The sequence below is a fragment of the Netta rufina genome (genome assembly GCF_964035555.1).
Source record: "Netta rufina genome assembly, chromosome: 1".
Classification (NCBI taxonomy): domain Eukaryota; kingdom Metazoa; phylum Chordata; class Aves; order Anseriformes; family Anatidae; genus Netta; species Netta rufina.
Window position 1 is genome coordinate 130151783 of NC_140123.1, and position 24794 is coordinate 130176576.

General features: G+C 37.5%; 1 protein-coding gene across 1 annotated transcript in view; it reads left to right on the forward strand.

Annotated features, from left to right (window-relative positions):
• Nucleotides 1-24794, forward strand: part of SOX5 (SRY-box transcription factor 5) — a 290578-nt gene that overhangs the window by 192912 nt on the left and 72872 nt on the right. The window contains exon 8 of the mRNA XM_084290955.1: nt 13052-13137. Coding sequence (XP_084147081.1) covers nt 13052-13137 — 86 coding nt within the window. The remainder of the gene's footprint in view (nt 1-13051; nt 13138-24794) is intronic.

The following is a 24794-nucleotide window of genomic DNA, read 5'->3' on the forward strand; positions in this document are numbered from 1 at the left end:
TGTTGTAAGAAAATACATTTTTTTCCTGAAGCAGCCTGCCTACTATTTGTGAACTGAGGGCCTATTCTAGTGTCTTTCTTCACACAGAACTCACATTAATCTCAACAGGGGTTCTGCACAGAGATCAAAGATAGCATATGCCTTTCAGTTTGATGGACTAACACTATATTTATGAGAGCCTAACACTAAAAAATACAGCATCTACTTTTTTAATCTTTGAGAGATTTGTATTGTTCTCTACACTCTCCCATTTTTTTGGGGAGGAAATTTTATTTAAGCCTTCTATAGGATTTCATGTTCCTGTCAGCTATATGGTAACAAATGCAAGTTAAAGATTTACTGAGGATCTCCATTTTCATGAATAGAATTAGCTAAAGGATGAATTTCATAGTCTCATTTTCATGCATTTCTGCTTGTATAACTCTTCTGACATCAGACTCCTACTGAGTTATCTGGGATTTGCTTGCTCTTCTGTTCTCTGTTGCTAGTATGTGTGCTTAGCTTTACTATGTCCATGTTAGTCTATCCATCTGTATCATTGACTAACCCATGAATTCATTGGTTATTTTGCATTACTCAGCACTTGCCACTGCAGTAGTTTCACAAAATTAGAATGTAAAAAGATCCCTTTAGTTAAACTGGCTTAGCCCACAATTTGAGATTTCTTTCAGTTCCCGTAACATTGTAGATATAGTACTTGAATGAGAACTTGAGTTGCTTGGCCACAACTGCCTTTTCCTAACATTTTATAGTCTGGGACCACTACTGAAAATTACTGTTCAAAACACTTCACATCCCTCAGCAGCTACAGTGCCAAAGCATAGGCTCATTCAGTTCTTCCAGTGATTTCACACTTGTTCTTTCTCAAAAGGGAGAAGCAGTGATCCACATTACAGAATGTTTAACTGAAAGCCATGCTGGATATGATGCTAACGTAACTGTAGGCCTGGAAAAGGTCAAGAAAGGCACCCTATTAGATACATCTGGCAGATCAAATCATTTCCATGTTAATGAAGTCTGATTTGAAAGAATAGTCTGATAGAAAGAGTTGAGGTGTTTTTTTTTCCCTTCCATTTACTGCATGTGCATTAACTGTAAGACATTCATATAGTACCTCACATCCATGAAGTACATATGACATCACATGTTTGTATAACCTTGAAAAGGAAAAAGAAAAAGAGCAAAGTGGCTGCTGCTCCTGGCAGTAAGGCTTGGAATTAACAGCATGCCAAGGTCTAGGACTGAGCAGAAGCCAGTGGAAAAAGACAGCTCTGTGTTTGGTGATTCCCTGGCATGTTTGACTGAATTTGACTGAGAAGCTGAGGAAAAGTGATAAGTAATCCAAAGGATTTTTTCTTTCCACTCAGTTTAGTGTAAACAAAAGCATATATGGATTTAGCTACACCTAGAAAGCTTGTAGCAATGAAAAAAAAAGTAGCTGCATTAAAACTATAACATGTTCACATCAAGTAATGTTTTTGACAGGCTATTAAAACATATTTCTCCCACTTTTCTGTTTGCCCTTCTGTTTATCAGGCCTCTTGGCAAAGATGTGGTAGATTGTAAACCAAAGGGGTTTGGATAAAATTTTCTGAAGTACCTGAATGATTTAGGAGACTACATCTCCATTTGAAAAGGCACTAGGATCTAAATCTAAAGGATATTTAGCAAATATTAATGCTATGAACTTCAGTACAGTCACCAATGCTAGCTTGAAATGAGCTAAAGTGGATACCAGTATAGCACTGCATCAGAGAACTTAGAACAGATTGACTTGCTCAGCTTCTCAGCATATTAAATGCCTAACTTAGTGATCACTAAGTTCACTTTTGGAAGCAAAGCCTTCTTATGTACTTCTGATAATCCCACTACCTGCATCTTTAGCTGACTGCAATTCTGTGTTTTGGTGCTAATGAAAATGCTTAAGGTGCATAGTGCATAACCTGACTCCCTTTCATCTTCACAGGCCTTTTGGAAAATCTATCCGTTTTTCTGGACTGATAGATTTTCAAAATTATTTTGTGTGGTTGATTGATAGGAATTGTCTAGTGGGATTATGTTATTTAATAACATTAACAACCTGCACATAGGAACATAGAAAATCTGCATGGGACAATTGAGTTCCAATCACAAATAACTAATAGCCATGAAAATCAGTTCTTAGAGAAATCCAGATGGTATTTCTCAATAAAAGGGAGATTTGAAAATTTGGGGGAAAAGGAAGGGGAGATTGCCATGATAAATAATGTATATTTTCATAAATAATTACTGATGTTGAGTACCTTGATTATGGGTATCGGGTTGAGGACATCTTGAAAGGGACGTAGTATTTACGCTGTTATGTGCTATGTCTGTTTGTAAAATGAGACCTCCAAAAGAGTATCTCAAATTAAGCAGTGTGTGATCTAAGGCGCTTCAGCTCTCTAGTTGATTGTACTGTGTCATACCTCATGGCTGGGTTACCTGCCGTCTTCTGTCTGCAGGCCACGTGGCTGAAGAGTTTACCACCTCTTGCCACTCATCACTGTGCCTCTAACTTCTGGCATACTGGCCAAGCTTCTTGGTTAAGCACTCCCTAACTCGCTTCTGTCCAAACTGGGATAGCGGTTAAAATTCTGTAAAAATTGCTTAAGCTAAGCTGGCTCATTTTGATGGAAACATGTTGGGAAGTGATTAAGCAAGCAGCTTGGTCACAGTGGTAACCTTTGGCAGGGGACTGTGGTTGGAGATGCTGTCCTCTTCATCCAGCACAGCTGCAGCTGGAAGAGAATGTGTGATCAAGCCTTGAGGTTTGTGAAAGAGAAAAAAGAATGAATACCTATTTATACTGCTATTTTTGTCCCGTTCAGCTTAGATAATGAAACAAAATCAATTTATTCAATACTTTTTGATTCACCTGTCCATGTTAGAGGAAAAGAGGGTTAGACGTATGTCTTCCAGTGCTTTTAGAGAGTGTATGTGGTAGGATTCCTCAGCCAGTGTTTCCCAATTGAATAATGACTTAACCAGAGACAGTGGAACGGAGGAGTGCTGTTTTCTCTACGAATGCTTCCTTTTTTGAAGGTGAGATTGTAAATAACACAAAAATAGCCATAGCAGGTCATAGCAGGGGGCCATTTAGATTCCTGTCATGACTAACACCTAAAGAAGAATAGAAGAACAGAGGAAGAGTATACTGATACTTTGTACCTATGTGCTTTGACAGATTCTATCTGTCTCTGGACTCAGGGATGTCTCCCTGACTCAGAGATCTTCTGATTCAACGGTGGCATCATTGTGTAAGAGCTACTCTCATTGAAAAAGAGAGGTTTATCTGCTTAGGTTTCTGTCTGAATGGAAATATTCTAGAGGGTTGAAATACTAAAGAGAATATAATAATGTCAATCTCTAATATATACACAGCAAATTATTCACTTATACTTTTCAAAATATTTTGCAACATTAGGTAAATACAGGGAGGAGATGGGTAAATGTTTTCTCCATGGTTACATGGCAGGTTATGGTCTTTGGCTTTTGATTCAATGTGGTAAATTTCCTTTTCTTTCTTTTTCTCCATAGAAGGTCATGCTTGGGAGTGGCTTGGTTTTTCATTTTGGTTTGTTTTTTAAGCAGATGGTTTGCATTACATAAGAGATAATTTACACAAGTTGACACTTCCCCTTTTTTTTCTATGGCATATTGTGTAGTGGTAAAGTTGGCAGAGAAAAAGGGAGGAACTTCTATTAGGATTACATTTCTATTTAAGAAAAAGATTCATGATCTGTGGTTTCAGTTGATTCTTGACCTCCATACCTAGGTGCAGTTGCTTGGTTGTGAAAAGTATTAAATATTATTATCTACAATCAAAGAATTTTTTTCATGTGAGGAAAAATAAGTTGGAAGTATGTGATGTGGCTATATTGTCTGTGATTAGCAAGAAAAATACTGGTTAGCTACCTATCTGTTACATATCTAATCACTGTGTGCTATTTAGAATTTAAATATTTTAATTTTCATGCTAGCCTCTTTGTATATTATTATTTGCACAATGTCTAATATTTTTAGATTTATATTTATCTAGTAAATATTAATACTATACCTAACATATAGTATATATAACATATAGTATTAATTATTAGCTAATTATTAGCTAATTATTACATTAATACTATACATTAATACTACATTAATACTATATATAACATAGTATTATATATGTAGATCAGAACTCTCTTTGATGTTGATGTTTCAAAGTGGGGTGTTTACTAAGTGACTTCTGTCATGTGCAGCTGTTAAGAGTTAACCCCAGTATCCTGCATATATTAATAGATTGTTTTTTATCAGCAGGTGAGCTCCTTCCATTTCAGCTGATGTTGAAACCAAACAGAGCCAGATAATTGCATTTCCCAAACTATAGCAAAGCTTTTCCCACACTTAGACTATGCAGATTGACTCAGGTCATTTAACTGTTCTAATTTTTTCTCAGCCAGCTGTGTTTAACCCTATCATTTGTTACTACTGCTATTACTGGTTCAGCTCCACTTGTGATACTTGTTAGATAATACACACCTCCCAGCATCTACACAATGGTGACCAAAATGTCAGCTCTACTTGGGTCTGAGAAGCCATTGCTGTTGACTTCACTGAAGTCAGATTTCACACCAGATGATACAGATCTGCTAGGGCCACTCTTAGAAATAATTAGAATTTATTTAGAGCTAATTAATATTTGTGAAGTGTGTTGAAAGCACAAAAACAGTGTAAGCAATAGAAGATAAGAAGTTTTCTATTGTGCCCTTGAAAAAACTCATAGTTCCACCTCAGAAGAGGCTGCTCCTTAGTGGAAACTAGCATGATCCTTTTATGAATGCACATATGTGTAGGTCTGTGTGTGGAACTTTACAGTAAGATTGTCTCCTATATAAGAGCTAACAAAGGGAAAGAAATAAAAACTTGTTAAAACAAAGGAAGCTGCTTCTGGGGAACAATTTACAGAAAAGGAAGAAGGGAGTAAGATGGGAACAGTGGTATATTAGTTATTCTGCCCAGTGTGAGCAGCAGAATGCACAAAGACAGAATGCTTCCCACTGCCTCTTCTGTGGTTACATATTTACAGCATTGTTTACAATTGTTTTTCTACTACAAGACTCTGAATAGCACAAACTTCATAAAGAAGATGGGTTCCCCCCAATTAACGGTGCTAAGTAAGATATATTTTGGAAAGTGCACTCCATTGCTTCTTTTAAGCATTTGATGAACCCTTTAAAAGGATGTGAAATGTTGATTAGCCTCTTATGGTAGTGTGGCACAGTGTGTTGGTGTTGAGGTTTTTCAATATGATTGAAGCTGTAGAATGCCAGATAGTTTCTTCTTTGGAGGATAAAGAACAACACGCTTTGTTTTCTAAGCCGAGGTGTGCAAGAAATTGAATTATATGGGGATTTTAGGATTTGTTCTTTTTTCTCATGAAACAATAGTTGCTAATACTGTATTTCAAAATGTTCTTGAAGTGGGATTTAGACCACATATATTTCCCAGGTTATTCAGAAATTCTCATGAAAACTTCTAGGTAGCCCTTTGTTTGCTGTTATACCTATGTTATTTTTAGGGAAATATGCCAGATTTTAGAAACAAGAACTGTTTTTCCTTGCCCATTCCTCCTCTCCCCTGTGAATAATTTGTTGTAACAAATCATATTGTGTTCCCAGTCAGATGTCATCAACATAGGGCTTTCTGAAAGCACTTTAATCACTATTTCAACCATATCCAATTAGGGGGGAAAAATGTGAATATACAATAGATACATTGTATGTTTCTTACATACCAGCTCATTCCTGCTGGAAGTGTTCTAAGTAAAATAATGCATACAAAGTTATTGATGAAATATCTAATTACCTTTTAAAATTGGGAAAAATGTGTGAGATGAACAAGCCAAGCCTAATACAATTAAAATGTGCTGAATTTACTGTTCATCTATGTTCTGAACAGTTCCTTGTCTGATAGAAATGAAACTCAGTTAATTGGTTCCTCATACAGTACAATAAAATTAATGTTTAGGAGTTAAATACCATAAACTTCCTCAGGGAAATTTGCTGATGTATCTCTGTTTTTTAGTTAGTCACATGTTTCATTGTTTAATGGAGTATCATGTGGACTGTCTTATAATTTTTCTTGTACTTGGTGTCCATGTGTCTGGCTTCTGAAGAGACTGAGCGCTAATTTCTGGCTTAACTGTGTCAGCTGTATCAGCTGACACACAGGTCATTGACAATCACCAAATCACAAGAAAAACTATTGACATTGCTATGCTTTTATCAGAATGACAAAAATAGGAACCATGTGTTGTGAAGACCACACACTGTAGCTTCTTTATAAAGATGCTAGTCATCTTTCAGGGCTACTGTTTATGCCTCATAAAAGACTGAGCATATGACTAAACTCTCATGTCTCCCCTAGCATAAGAAAAGAATAATAGCATTGTGGATAGAAACAGCAAGAATGAGGAATTTTTGGTAACAACTTTGCCTTCTAACATACTTGAGAATGTGTCACTTCTGTAAGGCTGCAAACGCAATGGAAGGCATCGAAACTGCGAAAACTAACAACACCACTAAAGACAATTTCTAACTGAAAGAATCCCATATCCCCTACATCTATGTGTGGCTTCTCACAATAATACTAATAAAAACAAAACAGGCAAGAAAAATAATGGCCCCGTAAAAACAGGCTGATAGTTTCAGCTCAGCTTCTAGACTATAACAGATACCTGATGTTTTAGCAATGTTATCCCTAGTTGGGCTGCCAAATAAAATCCTGATTTTTAAATTTATAAGCATGTACAAATCTTGGTGGGAATACATTGCCTTTCCTTAGTACTCAGACCTTTTCAATAAGCATCATATATTCAACAGGTTTAAAACAAATATTTGGGCACCCTGGAAATCATAGGATCATAAGATTATTCTGGTTGGAAGGGACCTCAGAAGGTCTTTGTAGTTCAACTTGCTGCTCAAAGCAGAGTCGTATATGAGATAAGACTAGGCTTTCAGGGCTTTATGCAGTCAGGGCAAGAAAATATCCAAGGACAGAGACAGCGCAAACAATTTTGAGAGCCTGTTTCAATGTCAGACTGTCCTCATGGGGAAAATGTGATCCTCTCTTGATTTAATTTATGTCTATTGGGTCATGTCCTCTGGCCAAACACTGCCATGAGGAGCCTGGCTCTGTCTTCTTGATGAGTTCCTTGTAGGAACTGGAAGGCTGCTTTTAGGTCCCTCCAAAGCCACCTCTTCTACAGGACAAATTGTTTCTCTAAAGTACAACATAAGCTAACCTCTTGTAGGTAGTAGTTGGTCAACACTGTCCAGAAATATCCTCAAAGGAAGTCAGGCAATTTGGATTTCCTTTTGGAAGCCACTAGTGGTATCTTCTTGATACTCTTTTTTCTTAACTGTCTAAATTTCCAGTGCCTAAGGCCAGAAGTTGGGGACCACTGCCCATGTCTTTCACAGCCTCCCATTACTCTCACTTCCATGTTCACCACCACACCAGAAAACCGAAAGGAAAGTGGGGATGAGGATGAGGATGAGGATGAGGATGAGGATGAGGATGAGGATGAGTGAGTGGTGAGAAGAGATGTAGTGGCTTACCTGTCAGTTACCCATCAGCTGTGATAAATCATTATAAATATACTTAAGTAATAAACTGAGTGTAAAATTGTGGCTTTTTCTGGAGCTTGTCAGACATGGGGAGAAGATAATGTAGATTCCTTTTTATTGAACAGTATCTACTATAAGGAAATGTTTATTCTGGTATTTTTCATGGAATTTAGACTAGCATTCTGTTTTTGGAAATTATACTTTAAGGATTTGTTTTTGTTTCATACTTATTTTCTTTTCACTGTTTTATTTTTTTCTTCTCCTTCCATGACCTCCAACTTTTTTCATTTGCTGTCCCTGAAAGAGAGGTAGGAGAAAAACAATGAGTAAAAAAAAAAATCAAATTAACAAAAAAAAAAAAAAAAACATGAGAAATATAACCCTTCTTCTCCTTTTCTGGTTTCTTTTTTATTTAAAGAAGAAAAAATCAGGAAAAAATCAGAGAGTTCTATTGTTTCATATAATCAGGTTCAACCTAAAAATCTTGTCAAAACATTATAATTTAACATTAGCATGTAACTTGATTTATATAGCAAGTAAGACAATTGTGCCTTCTCTGAAGAGCTTACAGCCTGTCAGGAGATGAGACAAGACGCTGGGGGGGATTACACCATGAAGGAGAATAAATGAGATGAGTGACAGAGAAAGGAATACAAAAAATGCCTTGTGAGTTTAGGTGAATGGTGCTACACACATAATGTTAGCTCTTATGTTTTATTTTCCCTTAAAAAAAATAAATTAATTTTCTTAACTTACTAAGCTCCTTTGATAAAATTTTGCAAAACACGTAAATGGCTTAAGAGCCACTGTTGTACATCTAGAAGCATGGAAATCATTTAATATCTGTGAGTTTGGTAGCTAGTCAGTTGAAAATTAAGTTCCTAAGCACAGGGTTGTTATTTTGTGTTTTGGGACATGATGTCCACTTGGCTCTGTACCACAGCTTACTTTCACAGACTGTTTTCAGTGGAGGATGGTGGGGAGGGTTCATAGAAAGAGTGGTTTAAAAGTGAATGTACTTTGTGAAAAATGCTCTTGTAAGCAAAATCTTAGAAGATTATTTTGGGCAAGGATGAAGGTGTGATTTGAAATTGAAAGAAGTTGCAGTGCATAAATTATCGGGAAAGAAGTTCTGGGTATGTTAGCGGAAGACGGACCAAAAGAAAGATAGAGAAATAGAGAATTGGCCCAGAATTGAGGGTTGAGCTTTGCCTTCTTCCTTCCATAAGCCACGCCTGGTCCATGGCATTCTCCTTTGCTTACAGTATGTACCAACACCTTTAATACACCCCATCAGCTCATCCAGTCTGACATATCCCATTCACTTCTTTACAAGCTTTATCACTGGCACAAACTTATTTCTGTGCTCTTTTCAAGTAGTCAGTCTTGAATAATTATGTTCTTCAAAGTAAAGTCACAGGGTAGGTGGGGAATGACTATGTATAACAGAAGAATTTGTCAGCTAATTAAATAATTTTTATCATGTTCTTGCAATAAAAATCCCAGCCTTTGACCTGCTCCAGATTTTACCATATATTGAACTAAAGAAAAAACAACAACAACAAAACTCTCTGATGCTTATTTTATAAGAAAAGGCCACTCAGAATAAGAGATGGAACATGAAAGAAATGTACAAAATATTTCTTTTGATAGCTGAAAGATTCACAGAGGTACGCTCCTGCCTGTGTGCGTTAGTGGGTTAACAGCAAATTTTATGAGTTGAAATGTAATATAATTGTTTGAGCATTTATTTATCTTTTCAGTGATAGAAGCTTGTGGATGACTTGGGAAATAGGTATTTCTAATAACTGTGCATCTTGCTTCACATTCCTGACATATTCCCAGAGCTTGGGAAAAAAAAGAAAAAAAAAGTGACTTTTTACATCTAAAAATAAGATATTTACTGAAGTATTAACAAAATAGTTATGAAACACATTTCCCAGACTTCAGAATTAACTAAAACTGCACAGACAATCGTCTTGTCCAATACAGGAATAGTCTTGTCCACATAGACTTGTCCAATATGTGAAAAAATTTAAGGACAGTAAAAAGAGATACCACATTCTAGAGCAGTAGCAAAGAGTGAGTAGATACATATTTATCAGAGGAGACTTGAAGCCTTTGTTATTACTTTGAGAGGTAGTGGTTGCTCCTGCATTATGTGATGTGAGTATATGAGTGCTTGGCCTCCACATTCACGTAGGACCTGGAACCTTCCCTTGGAAGGGCACTGGCTTAGGAGTTGTCTGTGGGTTTTCCCCCGGGCTGTTGCATGACCTCGGATGAGGCACAGCATATTCCTCTCTTTTGTGCTTTGTCTCCTGTGGACGGTGAGCTCCTCCAGACAGAGGTGATCTTTTGTTAGATGTTTGTAGCGGGCAAGCACAGTGGAGCACTAACCCCGACAGTGCCTCTGCTCGTCGTTGTGCATTCTTCCAACTCCATTGCTGCTGCTGCTGTGTCTGTACTGTGGGAGCAGTGAGAGGGATGTACTGTGCATAAATTGCACTTGCGAAAGATTTGGAGTATGGGCAGGGTGTATTTTTCTTCATAAGAAGAAATGCTAAACCCCTAAGTTAAGCATGAGATAGCAGAGGATGTTCCCAAAGCATAACAATGCAAAGATACATGACGGACTACAGAAGCCTTTCAGATTTGATTTATATTTTTGTTCATTAAAAACATTTTGGAGTGCCAGAAATATGCAAAACCCATTGAAGAGTGAGCTAACAAACAACTTACCTAGTAGACAGGAGAGCCTAGTTCTGCACAGTTAAAATCAATTTTTTGGATGAATTTAATATTTTTCCCTAGAATTACACCTCTGAAAAACTACATTAGCATGTATTGGTGTAGTAAGCTCATGGACTTACTTTCTAGACTTGTCCCTTAGGAGTCCATTGCTAAGGATGCCTAGGGAGGCATTCCTGTAAGCCACCAAATTCAGTGGTTGTGACTGTATGTGCATGACCATGGGGACTTCAATATATCTTATCTCCTGAGTGCCCACCAGATATAATTACAAAATGAATCACAAAAAATAGGAATTAGCGCAACAGATAGGGTATGAGTTTAGGGAGCTGAAAATAGTGAGATTGATTAATTGTGCATGAGGTTGTAGAAGACTGGGCTGAGGCTTATATGGAGAAATGGGGAACATGGGACTGCACATGGAGAAGTTAATCTTTTAATTTGTATGTTTTAATATATATTAACTTATAAGTGCAAACTTAATGTAAAATAACATTCTAGTGAGCATCATTTCCCATGTTATTCTCTTTGCATTTGAGAAAGTAATTGTCTCGTGTTCTTTTATGGCTGGTACTTGTACAAAACATCCTCTTCTAGAAATGAGTCTTTTAGAATGATACTGGGCTTAGCCTTTGAGCTACTAGTGGTGTGGAAGCAGCTGAACATCATTCACGTTAAATCTTTGACCTTGTCTCTTTCTTCTCCATGTCTTCATATATTTAAGGCCCCTTTCTTGGGTCACAGGATAACTCCTGAGAAAATTTCAAGTCAGAGAAATGTTTCGTGCAATCTGTGATACGAAGTGGAAAGTATACACCTCAGTTAAAGCAAAAGGAAAGCAGAAAATACTGAGCAATGGTATCTTCTGGGAAAACAAACAAATCACCACCACCACAACAACAAACACAAAGCAGGGAATCTGCTGCCCATTAATAATAAATACATAAAATAATAAAATGATAAATAAATAAATAGAGAGCTGTGGCCTGGTGCTGGAGCAGGGACAATGGTGAATGCGGATGCTTGGGTCAAACTTTGGATTCTCGTTGCTTGACTAGGTAGCATTGAAAGACTGTGAGGCTTCAGTCAGCAAAGCATTATTTAAGATGTTCTCACATATAAGTAGACATGCTCTTTGAGGTTAAATATCTGTTAAAATGCTTTCCCAGCCTATTTTTTTTTCTGGCCCTCCATCTCTAGAAGTCAAAGTATTTAATTTGTGACAGGAGATCAAAATCAGTGAATGAAAAGACCTCTGTAAAGAACATAGCAATATAAAAGGGAAAAAATAAACAATAGCAGTTTTCCTGAACTAGTATACACCAACATGGCTTATTTCTAACATTTCAAAAGCACGAGGTGTATTTCTTTGCCTTTGTTTTCTGTGCCTGTAACTTAGGTTTGATACCGTTATAAACTTTAATTCAGTAATAGCTAATGATTGCACAGAACAGCTTGCATTGCCTTCTTAATTTGTCTTTTTCCCCAGTTCACTTTTAAAAAGTACAATAAAGAAGGAAAAGTTTTAGTCTCTCTCTCTAATAAAAGGTACTGTAACATTTAGCTAGATTTTCATGATAACACATCTTCACTTTTCTGTAGTCTCTTTTGAAGTGCTTTTTTTTAATGCTACAGAAATCACTTATGCTACCAGAACATAGGGACAAACAGAAATCGAGGATCTGGTGATCCTTGTTTGAGTGGAAAGTACTTAAACATTTTATCATTTGAAGAAGCAATATAATGCAAGTAGCATTTTGTGTGTGTGTGTTTTACTTTTTTAAGTTTTATTAACAGATGTGTTGGGGAGTTAGCATGAAGTTTATTTTAACAAATGGGATAAATAAGGAGTGAATGCTTCATAACATTAAAACATGCCTGTCTCCATCTTAATTTTTGCCACCTCAGGTGATATTCCTTTAGAAATGCCTGCAACTTTTTCTTAAGCCTTTACTATATCCCTTTATCTTGCTCTGTACAATGGAACCCTTACTAAAGCTGAAACAGTTTTCACTCAAAAGCAAAACTGAATCACAAGTCATGAGGTGGAGTTGGTGTGGGGATATCACAGGCTTGTCTCTGATGTACTCCACATGCTTTTTCCTGTTACAGACTCAAACCCTGAAAGTGCAAAGGAAGGCTTTTTTCTCACCTAAAAGAAAACCCAGTAGTGAGGGGAGTGCCACTCCTGATCTGTGTGAGGCTCGGTTTACTAACAGTGACCAGAGTTTGGTTAACTCCATATTGTGGACAAGCTTGTAAATTTGTCCCCTTCTAATGCTGTGATCTTATCAAGGTTGTACTGTTTTCCTTTTCTTGTCCCCCACCCCCATCTTCTTTCTTTCTTCCCTCTTTTTTTCTCTTTTTTTTTTTTTTTTTGAAGTGCAGCCTTCTGATCAATGTGCACTTTTTTTTCCATTTCCCTAAATACATCATGAAAAAGGATGAGGTTTCCGCCTTAATTGCTTGTGCCTTTTATTCACATTCCTCTCTCAGCCAGAATTGTGAAAAGAGTGTTAGTAAAAGGCTGCACAATAGAGCTTTTCATTAGGCCTCAACAAGGCACACAAAAGAAGGCTTTTGGAAGGAGTGAATGCAGGACTTTAATTTGCAGGTGGAGAGCAGATAAAAGGTGCTGACGCCTCTATTATTCTCTTACTTAGGTGACCCCTACCCCGTTCAGCTGATCCCGACTACCATGGCAGCTGCTGCTGCAGCAACGCCGGGCTTAGGCCCGCTCCAACTGCAGGTAAGTCTGGCAGCAGGCAGCAGAGCTGCAGGTTCCCCGCATGCGGTAAGCGGTTCTTCACTTCCTTCAGCACACAGTGGCGTGAGCGGGTTTGTTGGTCTGCGCTCTCTACGCAACATTGGCATCTGAAGCGAAATAGTTATCAGTCTGTGTTCGTTTTCCTCACACCTTTAGGGAACTTTTCGTTATGTTTCTGTATTTGTATCGCCAATCTAACCACGGGTAGGTTGGCACGTCAGATTTCAGCAAGCCGGTGTGTTAGTTGGCCCCTTCCACCAGACTTCCAAGGCAGGCTGTGCCGGCCGCTGGGTTGTAGACTCACACCGTACCACAGAAAAGCTCTGTCCCGACAAGCACTTGTGAACTGCTTAGAAGTCGCTTAATGTGATTATGGCCTTTTAGGCTGTAAGCCTGTAAGCGCAACAACTGGCCCCTCCCGATGTGTTTCATGGGACCCAGCACATATTAGGCACTGCTGTAGCACAGATAACAAGTGATTATACTAATTTAACAAAGGCAATTATAAAACAGGTGGAAGGGCCTGAAAGCATCTTTTTTAAGCTATGTTAAAGAGTATGCCTGTTGGCTGCATGTATGGGATTCAAAACTCCCAATATCATTCTAAATTTTGGAGATTTTAAGGTGCAGTCCATGGGTCTTAATGATAGTGGTACAGATGTTCCTCAGCTGTTCCTGATCAGCCCCCCAACCCTCATCAAATTGTTGGAATTAAGAAAATTTGATGTCCATGTCCACACATTCACTTTGCTGATAGGATTAACCTAGGTAAAATTTAGGATTAAAATTAAATCAAGTTCCAAATCATCTCTAGTTCTGCACAATCCCGATTGACACTCTTTTGTAAGAAGAGAAAGCAAAAAAAACACATGCTCTCCATAGCTAATTTGTTTCCCTGCTCATGATTATTTGCCAAGTCACATGCAACAGAGAGCTTTATACCTGCTAGGAAAAGCTCAGCATTTATAAACAGTGCATGTAAAATGCATTCTCAAACTCAGTTTGGCCAGCATCAGTATGAAGTAGACTTTGTAGCACATTAGATATTTCAGTTGTTTGGCCAGCACACGAGAGCGTGGGACATAATGCTGGGGAAGATTTTTTTTTCATTTTAACACAGCCAGCGGAAGTTAGCTGAGTTTCACAGAAATAGTTGCCAGTGTGTAAGCTGACACATTCCATGCACCACAGAGGTTAATACATTCATTCCTATTGTGCCTTTGTATGAAAAGCTACACTGTCTGTGTGTTAGTTTCTGATTCTGTGAGTTACAAATACCGTAGGTGGCTTAAGAATCATGGGAGCCATAAAAGTCATGTCTCTGAAATGAATTTTGAGGAGTATAACGTCAGTATTGTTAAAGTTCTTATAATAGCCAAACACACATGAACATACATATGGAAGGAAGAGGGGGAAAAATGAAAAACAAAAAAGGAGCTAGCTAGGAATGAGGAAAAAATAAAAAAAAAAAAAAAAGAGGTTTAAGTCTAATTCTTATTTATGTAGTCATTCAAACTAGTCCTAAAATAATGCATCAGTGCTCCAGTAAGTTAGGAGGATGGTTTACTTTCATTTCAGGACCAGCTTTGGGCTATATCCCTCCCTGCATGTGTTGGGCTGAAGTATTCTGATTAAAATGGGCTTTATCACAATGACAATTTCCTTACAAGAAGGTGGGCTTTGTGAAAATGTGACTGACTTTATAAATATCTTAAGATGAGTTTAGGTTGTGAAGAACTTGAAAACCTTAGAGTCTTTGTGTTTCTGTGTAAAGGAAAATGTTGAAACAAAAGTATTGACCAAATTCACCTATGTTGTTTTGCTACATGTTATTTAGTCTGGGAGAGTTTGGCAGCCAGTCAGTGGGAGAGGTTCAAACTGCTGCCTCTGTAGACTCCTTCAAATCTTTCACGTTTGATCTTTAAGAGTATGTATTGGTAGGAAAAAAAATAAAGTCCAGTTTTATTTCTTCACATCTAACAGTGGTTTTAGCTATCACCGTAACCTAATAGAAATTGGACATGCCTCTAACTTCCGGTGCCATTTGAAAGAGTTAGATAGGCTAGATACTTAAGAGAAAGATTTTACAATGAAGCATTTGAAATGGACTCTCACCCATGCTAACATTAGTGGAGCTGAATCTGAGGGGAAATCACATTAAGATTATTTTGACCTTATTTGGGAAGATTTGGTGATGCAGAGTATAGCTGCTGGACTAAAAGCATTGTGCTTTCTGAACTCCATTCAAATTCAGTTTAGCTCTTTGGTGCTTGTTTCTTGTCATTATTAACTGTCCGAAGCCACCTGTAAATAGTATGAGTGAATGTGCAGCCATTATAGTGTCTTTCAAGGAGGAACCCTTCTTCAGAAATTCACATACATTATATATAACCATAGTGTTCTCTACAAATGCTGTCTTCTGGTCATCAGACAGTAGAAGGTCAGAAAAGTACAATGTTCCTTCTATTCTCCTTTTTCTATCCTCCCTATCACTCATCTTTCAGGCTTTGTGTACTAAAAGCAGTAGTATTCAGGGGAGATCAAAGAACCTAACACAATGCACATTTTGTTGCTCCCAGCAAAATTTGGTACACAGCAGTATCTCAGTGAAGACAAAGCCAAGGAATTTTTCATGTTTGTTTGTCTAGTGATAGTAAACATGCCTTTGTTATTTCATTAGAGAATTTTAAATCAGGGCATGACTTTAGTAGTATACTGTGAGACCAACAGGAAGTACTTTTCTATCTGTGGATGTCAAAATTGAATTTTCTTTTTATAAATGAAATGCAGAGTGTATTTATAGAAGAACAGCTAACATCTGATTGTTTTCCTGTGGCAAAGATACCCTTTGTCAGTGAAATGGAATCTTTCATTTTGAAATACCCTGTTGATTCCCACTGACAGGTTCGTAGTCTGAAGCCCTCCATTTATCTTCTCGCCTTTAAGATCCCACTGGGGTATACTGATTCTGTCATCTGATATCTGCCACAATTAGCCATACACAATTGCCTTTATTTACAGTATCCACAGAGAGACTAATGACTCAGTAAGAATGGAAGCTAAACCTTACGTTGTTAGATTTTGGGAAAGAGATAGATGTTTGGAGCCATGTTGGAGAAGCTGAAATTAATGTGATGCATGCTTGAACCTGTTCTGTGATAAAGAGCTGTCTATCAACCCTGCATATTCACTCATACCCACATTTAATGCCAAAATATTGTTTGAAAAAAAAAAGAGCTTTTAGCTTTCCTCTGTTAATGATAATATTCAGTCCCAAACTGTGAGAAGTATCATTTTAAAATATATTTCCATTGCAGTGAAATCCTTCTTGGTCTGCAGGTGAGTTTCTTATGTTAATTTTTGACCTGTAAATTTCGTATGCTCTTGTTCTTAAAGAGCAATGCAGTGTGGTGATTTTGTGCCAGATGAATGAGAACAAAACTGAACATAGTCTTGCCACTGCATTTTACTAAATACGACTAATGAATTGAAAGTTCTGTTGTATGCCTTACCTGAACATGATATTTTTTTATATGGTTCAGCAGATGAGAGAATTAAATTCCTCTGTCTTGATGATCAACATTCATAGCTATATGCATAGATACCATGTGATGGATTTTACACAACGTAAATGCTAAGTTGGTACTGAAGTGATCATTACCAGTTGTCTCAGTATATCTAGTATGAAACATACACTTCCAGAAGCCTGAGGAAATTCAGTAAAAAAAATATATCTCATGTGGTTTTTTTTTCCTAAGAGAAAACAACTCCTGAGAGCTTTCTGAGTATTTCAAAATATGGGACATAATAGCCTGATCTAAAAATTGAGAGGGATCTGCACCATTGGAAGTGCAAATGGTTTGGACTTCCCAGATTTTTTGTTTGATAACCAGGCAATAACAATGACTGATTAATTGGCAGTAATACAGATGTTGTATATACCCATAACTGTACTGAAAGATAAAGCTGGATAGATAATGACAGCTGCCGGTGTACTGTTACTACATGGACATTTTGTGTCCATTCAAAACAATATACCAAATTGATATAAAACAGACTTCCTTCAAACATCTGCTCTTGGGAAAAACACCCCAAAACGTTCTGAGTGCCCACATCCAAACTTTCTTCCCTCTTCATCTTAGCATGAAATAAACCACAATTGGTGGTTGTGTTCAACATTATGACCAAAGCTGTCTTTGTTCAGTTAAAGGTGGCCTACTGGCAAGATGGGGAGGGACTTGTTGTCAGGTAATATAGTGATAATACAGGGGGCAGCAGTTCTAAACTGTAAAGGGGTAGGTTTAGATAAAAGGAAAAAATTCTTCACTATGAGGGTGGTGAGGCATCAGAATAGGCTAACCAGAGAAGCTGTAAGAGCCCCATCCCTGGAAGTGTTTAGGGCCAGGCTGGATAGGGCTTTGAGCAACCTGCTCTGGTGGGAGGTATCCCTGCCCATGGAAGGGGGATTGCAATGAAATGGTCTTTAAGGTCCCAAACCATGCTATGATTCTATGGTTAAATAGAACCTTGTGTCAGCTTACAAGTGTGAAGGTATTTTAGCTGGGTCTCAATTCTGAAGACCAGCCGTTTGAGGAATCCTGGTTGGTTCTCTTTAGCTATTTATATGAAGATGATGAGCAGGTTTAGAACTCACACCTATCTGAAACAATAATTCTGACAAATTTTTTACACTGCACTTTCTTTGCTAAGTACTTTGGCAATGTTTTTTCTTCTACTACAAACCTGTTCTTTTCAGTGGTGTGGGAAGATGCATACCAAAGACTGAACTTCAATGGAATTTAGTATATATAGTGTGAACCACATTTTAAGAAGAATTTGGGTTACATTTAGGCATTGATATACCTGGCTAGATTTTCAGAAAAGATAAACCCATTTGGAGTTTGAGTGCTTCTCACAATTGTTCATCTTGATGTTATTTAGGTGTCTGACTCTGTCTAAATTTTGGTTTAGAAAATCTTGCGTTTTGGTATCCTAAAGGTCATAGTTTGTTTTACTTGAAGGAAATGAAAATGATAGAGCTATTTAACAAGTATACAGTGAGTGATCGAAGATAGACTGTTCCAATAGTCATATGACTTGCATTAAACATGTGTTACCTATGAAAGAAAAATAAAGCATGAAGACTGCCTGCTCAGTCAGATACTGTTTTTTTCTTCTGGACTAGATGCCTTTTGGCTTCTGCACCACTGCTAGGATGAGCTACATCTCTCCACTTCCCAGTTCAGATTATTACACTAAAGTATCTCCTTAAGATTTGTTTGAAATGTTGCTGATGATAGAACTTCCCCTCTCTCTTTAAAGAGATGGCAACGTATTTTCATGCGTTAATTGACAAGCACATTACTTTTCTTTTTTGTGTATCTCTTTCTGATATCTCTGTATGTAGACATAACCAGTTTTGACCAGATGAAACAGTTGGACTTCCAGTGTTACAACACCTCAAATCTGTGAAACAAGGCCCTGAAAAAAACCTCACGAATGCGCTAGTGATACATCTAAATACTGAAAGCTTGACTCTTTCCTTGTATTGGGAGTCAACTTGCCAGAGCAGCCATGACATACCACAGAATGGTTGAGGTTGGAAGGGGCTCTGGAAATCATCTAGTCCAATGTCCCTGCTCAAGGAGGGACACCTAGAACAGGTTGCCCAGGGCCACATGAATCGTTTCTGATTGAGAAGTAACGTCTGATGCCCCATTATTGTTGTTACTGAATGTAGCCAAGAGTCACCAATACTTTATCCATTATTCATTTGCTTTTCAATCTACATTCATGGTCTCTTTGGGCTACTGCTGTAGTTATTTGTCTTCAGGAAGGTAAACTCTTCCGTAGCATTGCAAGATTATTCCTTCTATTTTCTGGGCAGCATCTAACTTTAAGGACCTTCTAAGTTGGCTTTTCAGTAGTGAGAGTCAGTATTCTTTCCATGTTTGCTTTTCTTCTTTACCTGTTCTCATTAATAGGACTATGGCTCAATTTTTAGGGAATGAATCATTAGTGTACAGTTTAATTACAATATTATAAAACTCGAGCAATCCACTTAAGCATAAAAAAGTAGAATTAGGTTTTCACTATGAGCACACACATCTGGGGAAAAAAACAGCAAAGTACATAAAAAGCGACATTTCTCATTAGCATAACCAAAAGATGGCAGTTGTCCATCTGCCATAAGTTCAGTGTATTGCAGTGCTGTTTCTGATGGCCATCACAAACAATGATAATAACAGGAGTAATAAAACAGCATAACATGTATACATTTTTGTTGGATGCCCTTTTAAATAGTTTTTTTTTAATTGTTGCAGTCATGCAGATTCTATACTGCCTGCTTCTGCCCACCAATTGTTTCTGACATTGTAAGTGAATGTGTTGGCCACAAGATACTTGCCACCTGTTCTGCAAATGAGTCGCCAAAATGGACATTTAAAAAGAGATTACTGAAGACCAACTTCCAGTTCTTTAGCTAGAGAAATGGAGCTTAGTGTGCTTCATGTAAGTGAAACTACAGCCATTTAAACTGGATTACAACCTCTGTGTGGGTGGTTGAAGTTGTTTTCAAAAGTTTGAGCTTTCCATGATGTATTTTTTGTTATTAAATCTTAGTCGTGAAAATATTCATTAAACTGTACATGTATAAGCAATGTTTGATGTGAGGAGCTATTGATTGCCTTGACCATTTTTGAGCAATCCCTATGTATTTAAATAGAAAAGTTCTTCCCTATTAACTCAAAGGCAAGTCTTACAACACCAGGATGCAACTAGTCCTCACTTCAAGGATACCTGCTGTGAGCTAGAGAGTGCGATAGATTGTATAAAAGCATGAACCACAGTACATATCAGTCCAAATAAATCTTGTTCATGGTGGGTAAATACGCTTTATAGTTGGCATCTAAATAGCCCATACTTGCCTTTGATATTAACGTATACAATTTTACAAGTAAAGTCAATATCTCTTACAAAAACAGATTTGAATGAAAAACTTGATCACATCATTTGATCAGAATCCAACCAGTTTCTGAAAGACAACCATTATGACAGAATATATATATAGACTTTGTATTTTATTGAGCACTGTGAGTGTCTGAACATATGCACAGTGAACATTTACAGGCAGTAAATACACATGGTAAAACAATATCGTGGCTACTCTGTGGGTTGTCAGATTATAACTCCCTCCCCAGCCCTCCAGGGGAAAGAATTAGCTGTGGTAGCATATTCATTTTATCTACATTACAATCTTTTCTGCATAACTTTCAGATTCCATCTATATCTATGAAAAATGGAAAAGACTGAAAAATGACCGGCCTATCTTCCTTTTGGTTGTAACTCAGGCCTGCTGTTTGCTAGCAGACCTCTGTCTGCATGAGTGAGTTTTCTTGTAGGTTAAAGAGACTGAATTCCCTCTTCCCCCTCCCTCCGACCCTGAGCCTGCAGGGCAGACAGACAGAAGCATACATATGATTAATACAGCACAGCTGCAGTAGTGACTCATTTGCATATGTATTAATAGAGGCAAAAACAACAATTCAATTACATACAGAGACGTTCTGCATACTAAACATAACTAACATATTTCCAGGCCTATTTGCACTACTTGCACTAACTTATGCAAATAGGCCTGGAAAAAGTGCAGCCAGTATTTTCTCTGACTTTCCTGAGCCCATATGGGCTAGCATGAGAGCTTAGCAGTTTACAAGAAATCCCCTTCAGGAAGAACCTGTTACAAGATGCTTATACAGCTATTACTCCCCCCCCTCCCCCCCCCCAGGTTCCCAGAAGGAGTTTGACATTTGGACAATGGAACTAGCACAAGCAATGTTTTTTCCATGTTATTTTGTATTTACCAGCCTTCAGTTTCATATTGTTGTCTCTGTCCATATAAGCCCCAGCATGCAGAAACCCATTCCTTTGCGTCATCTTCCATACACACACATTTATTCTGTTTTTCTTTCTCCTCGTCTCTTGGGTTGTTTCCGTTTTATTTTGTCCTTTGTTTCAAGCTTTCTCTTACCTTCTTGACTTACACGAATTAGAAAAAAAGAACCATTTCTGTACCTTTTTCTTGTAGTGACCTTAAATGTTTCATACTAGTATGTTTTCTATGGTTTTCTGCTAGGGGGGCATTAAATACTTTTAATGGGACCAAAAGGTGACTCAGAAAAAGTTAACCTGTTGTAAATAGGCTTTTATGTCATGATACTTGGTCCTCAACTCTGCTAAGAAGGTTCTGGAGGTCTCAAACCAAAACAGTTGAAAATAAATAACTCATACCATGGGTGATCTGATTACCATCTTCAGATCTGGTACAGAGTCTGATTATGGTAGTGGAAGCAGATGTTCTGTAAATCTGACGGCAGTTTTAATAGGGAATAGTTTTGAGCATCTTCAGGTTGGAAGTATTTCAGCATTGGAACTTAGACTGTAAGAAGGGTTATGTAGGCTATATATAGTTTCATTAGCTCGAAGTTATTCCTAATGTTTGTGTTGTAACTAAAACACTGAGTGTACCTATGGCGTGTATTAGATGTACACACTCAGTATACTTCCTCACACAGGCCATTCACACACTGATACGCAATAAAATATTAGGCCATGATACCTACCCAGTGCATTAATTTTGGAAAAGAGTGATACTTGACATCATCCTCTATAGACCAATAGAGCTTTTTTTCAACTTGGAAAGAGATAACAAGCCACTAAAAACTTTCAGAAGTTTTTATGGTAATGCCATTAAGATGCCCAACTGTAATGTTTGGGTGGCAATACCTGTGTTTTAAGCAGTCTAAATTACTGGCCATTTGTTTGAAACATCTCTGTGGTGTGAGCAGGGAAAAATAGGTCATGCAAGAAAGCATGCATAACTGTCTGGCAAACATACTTGCGAGGTCAGGTCACCCTTAATTTCTTTTCTCTTGTAAAAATGTTACACTTCTTTCTTTTTGGGGTTAGCCTGACAGACGGAAGCAGATTACTCCTTGATTATTTATAAGGCATTAATTTTAGATGAATATCGCTGAAGTAACTGACATCATAAGTAGTTTTAGCAGCCTGCAGAAGAGTCTGTCTACAGATTGGAATATGACAGGCTTCACTTACACAACGTCCTGTCTAGGACAAAGTCTGAAGTATTTGCAAGAGGAGAAAGCTTGAGGAATAGAGGAATATTTATCAGTTAAAAGTTCATTTATTTTTCTGTGTGATACAGTCGGGGCTTTGGTAGGTTGGAGTGATGCTGTCAGTGGTGTGAGTTCAGCCAGCTGCATGACAAAACCTGTGTCAAAATAGCAGCAATGGCTAAACCTGTCTGCCAGACACTAAAAGGGAGGTGAAAAGAAAACCTGAGAAATGTTTTACAAAGTATGTTCTGTTGAGAAAGAGGAAGACAGACACTTTGGTACATATACCTTGGGACAATCTAAACAATGCATCTGTATAATGGCAGCAGAGTAAACTTGTGAAGTGTTTGTGTTTTACTGAGCATGGTGTTTAGTGCTTTATATATATATATATATATATATATATATATATATATATATATATATATATTATATATATATATTATATATATATATATATATATATATATATATATATAATCAGTTCTCCCTGGAAAGGTCTGGATTAAAAAAGCTGGTAACAAAACCAAAAAAAAAAAATTATTATTTTTTTTTTTTTTACTTTGTACCCTTTGCACATTCCAGACACTGGGTTTTGAAATAGTTGGCTTACCCTACTGTTTTTCCTATTATGTTGTTTGCTCTTCAGAGGGATGTTGCTGAAAAGAAGATTATATAATCATGCAAATAAGATTGTATAATCCTGAGCAAACTGTCTGTGCGGTGGGAGAAATGTGAAACCACACTGAGTGAGGTTTGGCTGGCTGGGGGGAATTTGCTCTGAAACCATAAACTGGGGGTTTATAGGCCTCCTATAAAACATGAAAGCTGCCCTTAGACTAGTGAATTTTTTTCTGGATATTTTTGGAATTCATTGTCTTCATGCTGAGCTTTGCCAATAGTGTGTGCATTTACAATGCCTCAGCAGACCCTCGTGACAGATGAACACACAGGAAAGCCACAGATTACTCACATGCACACTCTTCAAAGCTGGCAGAATAATGCTACAAATAACAACAGTGAGAAAAGCTGACTTACAGAAAACTAACTTCTTGCTAACACTGAGTTGCTCCTCTAGGTCCACAAATCAGCTTGCTATGTTTTATGAATCCCAAAAGTTAACACAGAAAGTTCTTTATTCAGATCTTACTAGCTCAGTTGTACTTAGGTCATAAGACATGGTGTGTTGTTAGATACAGGTTGGTATAATATATAAACTTACAAGAATTTGGATTTATGTCCTCTTTCTTACTACAGGCATGTTTTTTTCTCTGACATTTTAGATCATTTCAAATTGACAAGACAGAATGGGAAAGAAACATACAAACAGCATAGTAAATGTATAGACAAGGAGAGTATCTCTGGCCAGTGATATACCTTGCAAACAAGAACAACAGTGCAATCCATTAAAAGCTCTTGGGCTCTTATTCTCATCCTGTTTTTCTTGCATCTGATTCCTTTCCATGGGTAACAGCTACCAGTGAGGATATTTTAGCATCTTTTATTGATGGAGGTTAATATTAGGCACAGTTTAAAATTGTGAAAAATCTGTAGTTACTGTAGACCATAAATCTATGCTATAGACAACAAACCTCTGAGGTCAGGATACTTGTTCTGTTTGTTTTCTTTCCAAAGTCAGCAATTGAACTTAGACCTCAGTAGAAGATGCTGTAGAATCTGGAGATGAAACTTTCAGAGTGTTGAACGTATTTATTCTGGTGTGTCTTGACAGCGTAAACCTGTTCCTGAGGTCAGGTCAGAGTGCAGTTATTTCCCCAATACCCTGAATCAGTTTCCTCAAATGCCTTTCCTCCTTTCAGAGTGCTTAGTGTTTTCCAGTCCAGTAGATTTTGTACGATCAATCTGAACACAAAAATGTGGAGGCAATAGTACCTGTAGATCCTACTGGTCCTCAAGGCAAGCTTTTATGTTTGTAACCCCCATGAACTCTACTGGCCTCTTGAATTAAGAGTCTAATTGCTAGACTAGCCTCTACGTATCCTTTCTACCTTGCAGAACTGATTTATTTATTTGCTGTTTTTATCAATGGTCTGTTTCGCTTCCTTTCTGCTCTTGGATAGCTAAGGAGAAAAGTGTTGCAAGCTCCTTGGTTTGCATTCCCTAACTCCTTAACTATTGAGGCCAGTCGCATCACAGATAATTTACCCAACCAGAAACATACAGCAAATTTGCTAAGTCATCCCAGAGGCTTACAAACTCCAGAATTACAGGGAGCAGGGCTGTCAGCACAAGCTACCACTTGAGTTGTCTTTTCCTATTGGACTAATAAATAAATTGGACTAATATATAAATTAAACACAAAACAAAATAAAGAAGCATGCGTACAGGAAAAAAAAAAAAAAAAAAAAAAAAACAACTTCAAAAAGTCACTGTGTGTTTTTAAGCTGGGAGAAGCCTTGAAATCACTATCCTGTGATTATCAGCACAACAGGAGGAAACCTGGGGACTTTTGTGTCATGGCTTTTTTCACCTCCTTCATATAGG